Below are 7538 nucleotides of genomic sequence, written 5' to 3'. Positions count from 1 at the left end.
CTCTCTCAATGGCTTATAGACGATACAGCAAGTTTTGTTATTTTGTTTTAGTGTTCAGTCAGTTGTACATGCTTGAACCATTTGAGAGCTAGGTATTTCATGTTTAGAGGCTGCACCCTTATAAGGGAGTACAAATAACATTAAGCCTGATCAATCAATTAGAAAACCTTAGTAAATAACATACTCAACACCTTAGCAACAAGCCTAAAACCAAATATTGTCACATCATGTAGCCTAATTGATGAAGAAGGAAGCAACCCCTCAATAGGTCCTGCTGTTTAGTCAGGTGTTGTATCTTAATTTGACCAGTTTCTCACAGCAGGAAAATAATCCTGCAGCAACAGGAAATATGAATTATTGTGTGGATTATAATTAATGGACATTATTGTAGGGGTTGATCTTTTTTTAGTTAGGGCAAATTAAGTCTGAAATGTTCAAGTGTAAATTACAAACTTTAGATGCCTTTTTAAACGTCTGCTAAATTACTTAAATGTAAATGTAAACTTTGTACACACATCAACATTTGAATTTCCTGCAACAACAAGGTGATCAAATTAAGATTTAACATCTGTAACCCTAACCCTGCTTTGCCAACAGACCAGAGCAAGAGATAACAGAGAACATACATTGATATAATGACACAACAGACTGATATAATAGTATAAAGCTTCACTTTATTATTTAATAATCGTTAAGATACAGAAGCTCTCTGTTGTCTCATTGCAGTGCTGTCTGGTTCACTCTGGCCCTTTGGTCCCTAGAAGACAAACAGTGCAAAGAGAAGGTTACTAGTGAGGGGTGTGTGTGTATGTGTGTGTCTGACTGTGCACAAGTTACTTTGAGGTGAGTGTGATGATATCAAAAATACTCACAGGTGATTGGTCCGACAGTGAGGGACTTTTGGGAGGCCGAGGTGGAGACAGAGCGGGACATTCTTCTACCACAGTTCTGAGGAGAGAGACCAAAGACAGTCAGAGGGAACGGACCTCAAGGAGAAACACCAGGGAGACACCAGACACTGAGGCAGAAACACCAGGGAGACACCAGACACTGAGGCAGAAACACCAGGGAGACACCAGACACTGAGACAGAAACACCAGGGAGACACCAGCCACTGAAGCAGAAACACCAGGGAGACACCAGACACTGAAGCAGAAACACCAGGGAGACACCAGACACTGAGACAGAAACACCAGGGAGACACCAGACCCTGAAACAGAAACACCAGGGAGACACCAGCCACTGAAACAGAAACACCAGGGAGGCACCAGACACTGAAGCAGAAACACCAGGGAGACACCAGACACTGAGGCAGAAACACCAGGGAGACACCAGACCCTGAGGCAGAAACACCAGGGAGACACCAGACCCTGAGGCAGAAACACCAGGGAGACACCAGACACTGAGGCAGAAACACCAGGGAGACACCAGACCCTGAGGCAGAAACACCAGGGAGAGACCAGACACTGAAGCAGAAACACCAGGGAGACACCAGACAGTGAAGCAGAAACACCAGGGAGACACCAGACAGTGAAGCAGAAACACCAGGGAGACACCAGACACTGAAGCAGAAACACCAGGGAGACACCAGACCCTGAGGCAGAAACACCAGGGAGACACCAGACCCTGAAGCAGAGACACCAGGGAGACACCAGACCCTGAGGCAGAAACACCAGGGAGACACCACACACTGAGGCAGAAACACCAGGGAGAGACCAGACACTGAAGCAGAAACACCAGGGAGACACCAGTCCATTGAGGCAGAAACTCCAGGGAGACACCGTGGAGACCCCAGGGAGACACCAGGGAGACACCAGGGAGACACTCAGTAGGACTAGAGAGAGGGAGACTGTGGAGGAGTTGAGGACTAACCGGAGTGCAGGAGGACCTCCTCTGGTCACAAAGGCTGAGGCTGCAGTGTAGGAAGACGTCCCGGTAGTCTCCCTGGTACAGGAACAGCAGAGCAGAGAAGCGAGCCCTGAGGGATGATCCGCTCTCGTCTACCCTCACCTGATGATGGTCACTAGGGCACCTGTGACAGAATCATTTTCACCCAGAGCATAAAAAACCTATTAAATACAGTACCTTCAGAAAGTATTCACACGCCTTGACTTTTTCCACATGTTGTTGTGTTACAGCCTGAATTTAATATTGATTAAACTGTGATTGTGTGTCACTGGCCTACACACAGTACCTCATCATGTCAAAGTGGAAATACATTTACAAATTCATAAAAATGTTAAGCTAAAATGTCTTGAGTCAATAAGTGTTCAACCACTTTGTTATGGCAAGCCTTAATAAATTCAAGAGTAAAAATCTACTTAAGAAGTTATACCCCTTTGAGCATTATGAAGTTATTATTTACACTTTGGATGGAGTATTAATACACCCAGTCACTACAACGATACAGGCATCCTTCCTAACTCAGTTGCCGGAGAGGATGGAAACTGCTCAGGGATTTCACCATGAGGCCAATGGTGACTTTAAAACAGTTACAGAGTTAGTTTAATGGCTGTGATGGGAGAAAACTACGCATGGATCAAGAACATTGTAGATACTCCACAATACTAACCTAAATCACAGAGTGAAAATAGGGAATCCTGTACAGAATACAAATATTCTAAAACATGCATTCTGTTTGCAATAAGGCACTAAAGTAAAACTGCAAAACATTTGGTAAAGAAATTAACTTTATGTCCTGAATACAACGTGTTATGTTTGGGGCAAATCCAACACAACACATCACTGAGACCCATTCTTCATATTTTCAAGCATGGTGGTAGCTGCATCATGTTATGGGTATGCTTGTTATCGGCAAGGACTAGGGCGTTTTTTAGGATAAAAATAAACGGAATAGAGCTTAGCACAGGCAAAATCATAGAGGAAAACCTGGTTCAGTGTGTTTTTCAACAGACACAGGGATACAAATTCAACTTTCAGCAGGACAATAACATAAAACACAAAGCCAAATATACAGTCATGGCCAAAAGTTTTGAGAATGACAAATATTAATTTTCACAAAGTCAGCTGCCTCAGTGTCTTTAGATATTTTTGTCTGATGTTACTATGGAATACTGAAGTATAATTACAATAATTTCATAAGTGTCAAAGGCTTTTATTGACAATTACATGAAAGAGTCAATATTTGCAGTGTTGACCCTTCTTTTTCAACACCTCTACAATCTGCCCTGGCATGCTGTCAATTAAATTCTGGGCCACATCCTGACTGATGCCAGGCCATTCTTGCATAATCAATGCTTGGAGATTGTCAGAATTTGTGGGGTTTTGTTTGCCCACCCACGTCTTGAGGATTGACCACAAGTTCTCAATGGGATTAAGGTCTGGGGAGTTTCCTGGCCATGGACCCAAAATATCGATGTTTTGTTCCCCGAGCCACTTAGTGATCACTTTTGCCTTATGGCAAGGTGCTCCATCATGCTGGAAAAGGCATTGTTCGTCACCAAACTGTTCCTGGATGGTTGGGAGAAGTTGCTCTCGGAGGATGTGTTGGTACCATTCTTTATTCATGGCTGTGCTCTTAGGCAAGAAGCAACCCCACACATGAATGGTCTCAGGATGCTTTACTGTTGGCATGACACAGGACTGATGGTAGCGCTCACCTTGTCTTCTCCGGACAAGCTTTTTTTCCCGGATGCCCCAAACAATCGGAAAGGGGATTCATCAGAGAAAATGACTTTACCCCAGTCCTCAGCAGTCCAATCCCTGTACCTTTTGCAGAATATCAGTCTGTCCCTGATGCTTTTCCTGGAGAGAAGTGGCTTCTTTGCTACCCTTCTTGACACCAGGCCATCCTCCAAAAGTCTTCACCTCACTGTGTGTGCAGATGCACTCACACCTGCCTGCTGCCATTCCTGAGCAAGCTCTATACTGGTGGTGCCCTGATCCCGCAGCTGAATCAACTTTAGGAGACGGTCCTGGCGCTTGCTGGACTTTCTTGGGCGCCCTGAAGCCTTCTTCACAACAATTGAACCGCTCTCCTTGAAGTTCTTGATGATCCGATAAATGGTTGATTTAGGTGCAATCTTACTGGCAGCAATATCCTTGCCTGTGAAGCCCTTTTTGTGCAAAGCAATGATGACGGCACGTGTTTCCTTGCAGGCAACCATGGTTGACAGAGGAAGAACAATGTTTCCAAGCACCACCCTCCTTTTGAAGCTTCCAGTCTGTTATTCAAACTCAATTAACATGACAGAGTGATCCCCAGCCTTGTCCTCGTCAACACTTACACCTGTGTTAACGAGAGAATCACTGACATGATGTCAGCTGGTCCTTTTGTGGCAGGGCTGAAAGGCAGTGGAAATGTTTTGGGGGGATTCAGTTCATTTGCATGGCAAAGAGGGACTTTGCAATTAATTGCAATTCATCTGATCACTCTTCGTAACATTCTGGAGTATATGCAAATTGCCATCATACAAACTGAGGCAGCAGACTTTGTGAAAATGATTATATGTGTGTTTCTCAAATCTTTTGGCCACGACTGTACACTGGAGTTGCTTACCAAGATGACATTGAATGTTCCTGAGTGGGCTAGTTACAGTTTTGACTTAAATCAGCTTGAAAATCTATGGCAAGACTTGTCTAGCAATGATCAACACACAACTTGACAAAGCTTGAAGAAGGATTTTTTAAATAATAATGTGCCAATATTGTACAATCCATGTGTGCAAAGCTCTTAAAGACTCACCCAGAAAAACTCACAGTTGTAATCATTGCCAAAGGTGAGTCTAATATGTATTTACTCAAGGGGGTAAATTAGATATTTCTGTATTTCAGTTTCAATAAATGTGCACAGAAAAACAACACGTTTTCACTTCGTTATTCACATGGGTGAAGAAAACAAAATATTGAATCCATTTTGGATTCAGGCTGTAACACAAAATGTGGAATAAGTCAAAGGGTATGATACAATTTGTATTTTATGTATTTAGGTAAGTTGACTGAGAACACATTCTCATTTACAGCAATGACCTGGGGAATAGTTACAGGGATGAATGAGCCAGTTGTAAACTGGGGATGATTAGGTGGCTATGATGGTATGAAGGTCAGATTGAGAATTTAGCCAGGACACTAGGGTTACCACCCCTACTCTTATGATAAGTCCCATGGGATATTTAGTGACTACAGAGAGTCAGGACACCTGTTTAACATCCCATCCAAAAGACAGCACCCTACACAGGGCAATGTCCCCAATCACTGCCTTTGCATATTGGGATATTTTTTTTAAGACCAGAGTAAAGGGTGCCTCCTACTGGCTCTCCAACACCACTTCCAGCAACATCTGGTCTCCCTTCCAGGGACTGACCAGGACCAACCCTGCTTAGCTTCAGAAGCAAGCAAGCAGCGGGATGCAGGGTGGTATGCTGCTGGCAAATAAATATTTAAATATTCATATAGAAAAACAGTTTTAGTAAATGGTCAGACACAACTCAAGAAGGCACGGACAGACCTGTTCTGAATAAGGACGTATCGCATAAGATCATCAAAGTTGGGGGTGTGAGTCGCGTAGCAATTCTCCAGAACCACCACCAACTGGTCGTTTGTCTCGTCTATGGACACGCCCACGTGCAAGGCAGAGCCCACTGGCAGGAGGACTTCTCCAGGTGGATACGCCTCTGTGAAGTTGGCGTTTCGATACAGAGACATGAATGATTCGGCCTTGGCACCTAAACCTGAAACTCCACCCTCCGTCCTGTCGAGAGGTGAACATGAAGCAACCAGATATGAGACAACCTCATCTTTATTACTGACGTTTGGAAGTCAGATCTATTATGGAATGATAAGACTAAATGTAGCTCATCATGACAGCTTGAGTTGATGATGAAGTTTGATGATGATGATGAAATGAAAAACAAACCGTTTGGGAGAAGTAGGCCTACAAAAATACTAAATCCTATTTCTCACAGCAGGTAGGGTTTGATGGCGACATCCAGGCTGCTCTCTGATTCCAGGGGATAGGCACAGGAGAATGGAAGGCTCAGAGGTCGAGAGAGAGAGTTGTTTCTTGCATTTAATGGGTAAACAAATAGGCTGTTGGAGTAGACAGCATGGGTGCCGTTGGTCTGGGGAAAAGACAAAAAAGGTCATAAGATAGATTTATTAAATGCATTGTCAGTTACTCCTCCATTGCATACATTTTTGGGACAAACTGAGGTAATGTGTTCTCACCTCCAGAGTGTTTCCACAGCGTCCCTCCCTGCGCTCCACCTGGTACCACACCGTGCCGTTAGCCTCCTGGTGGACTGAGCAACTGGGGTCGGCCAGGTGAGCAGAGGAAGGATCCAGATGTCCGGTCTCCAGGTTATCCATTTGAAGGACCACTTGTATGAAGTTACGCCCACAGACCAGCTCCAGAGCTAAGCAAAAAACTCAGAATGTTACCAATCAAAAACACACAAAACAAAGATATGGATTAACTCCTGATCTTTGCTGTGGTGTCTCTGTTGGGACAATATTTACACCTCTTTATTTTTGTTTTTCTTTAACACTCACCTTTCCTCTCACACCTCCAGTTGATCTTATCATCACTTACACAGGCATCAAATACTCCACATGTAGAACACACCTTGGTGTTGACATCTAGAAGGACAGGTGGGATAGGGGGAATAGATTTGATGTGACTAATTGGAGTGCATTCCAGACATCTTGAATATTCTTGACGTCCTTAAGAATCAAAGACGAGCATTGTACTGTACCTGCACAGTAGGCCAAGTAGCAACCTGTTGTAGGGACAAACTTGTAGACATAGTAGTTTCCATAGCAGGCTTTGACGTGGATGGGATTTTCTCTGAATGTGCAGCATTTTGAGGACCAGTGTCCACAGACGCCCCTCTGAACCACCCCGTCTAACAGCTGGGGATGGGGATCTGTGAGCCACAGGGGGGCAGCGGTTCCACACATGTACATCTCCACACACCTCTCTGGCATCTGAACACTGGTGTTCCCCAGGAACAGGCGATACCAGCCCTGCCAGTTGACAGACGTGTCACAGTGGAAGCCGCTAGCTGCACCGTTGTTGGTGGTGGAACGCCATGCATCATTCAGTACAGAGTAGTGCTGGCAGGGGTCTGCACAGAGGGATGATCCACCAACACTGATACAGTCCTCTCCCACTGGACACCGTCTCCCCCCACACTGAAACTGCACTGAGCGGGAGTCAGAACCAGGACTGGAGCGGAGGTCGTCTTCAGGAGGCACCAGGCAGTTGAAGGATCCGGGGGTGTTCTCACAGACCTGAGGAGGGCTGCAGGGTTGGTCTGGGAGGGAACACTCGTCAACGTCCACACAGCCCAGCTCCGAGGACCAGCGGTAACCTTGACGACAGCAGGAGCCGCCAGCGCAGAGCTTGAGGTCGTAGCAGGTGATGCCGTTGCCGACAAAGCCTGATTTACAGTTGCAAGTGACTAACTTGGATGAGGAAGACTCAACCTCTACCTCATTGTTGAGTAGAGAAGCACGACAGGCAGCATGCGGGTGACATGCCTCACAGCTGGTGACAACAGAACCTGTGAAGGAAACAA

At 45.2% G+C, this 7538-nt stretch overlaps 1 protein-coding gene across 3 annotated transcripts in view; it reads right to left on the bottom strand.

Annotated features, from left to right (window-relative positions):
* Window positions 1-654: 654 nt before the first annotated feature.
* Window positions 655-7538, bottom strand: part of LOC106592971 (uromodulin) — a 32890-nt gene continuing 26006 nt past the window's right edge. For all 3 annotated transcript variants that reach the window (XM_045709634.1, XM_014184326.2, XM_045709638.1), the window contains 8 exons: window positions 6714-7523; window positions 6511-6597; window positions 6187-6374; window positions 5923-6080; window positions 5468-5710; window positions 1873-2032; window positions 873-948; window positions 655-757 (listed from right to left, as the gene is read on the bottom strand). In XM_045709634.1, coding sequence (XP_045565590.1) covers window positions 738-757; window positions 873-948; window positions 1873-2032; window positions 5468-5710; window positions 5923-6080; window positions 6187-6374; window positions 6511-6597; window positions 6714-7523 — 1742 coding nt within the window. In that variant the 3' untranslated portion in view covers window positions 655-737. The remainder of the gene's footprint in view (window positions 758-872; window positions 949-1872; window positions 2033-5467; window positions 5711-5922; window positions 6081-6186; window positions 6375-6510; window positions 6598-6713; window positions 7524-7538) is intronic.

The sequence above is a fragment of the Salmo salar genome, chromosome ssa02 (genome assembly GCF_905237065.1).
Source record: "Salmo salar chromosome ssa02, Ssal_v3.1, whole genome shotgun sequence".
NCBI classification, from domain to species: domain Eukaryota; kingdom Metazoa; phylum Chordata; class Actinopteri; order Salmoniformes; family Salmonidae; genus Salmo; species Salmo salar.
Note: the sequence above shows the minus strand (reverse complement) of the source record. Positions and strands in the feature narration are given on the sequence as shown.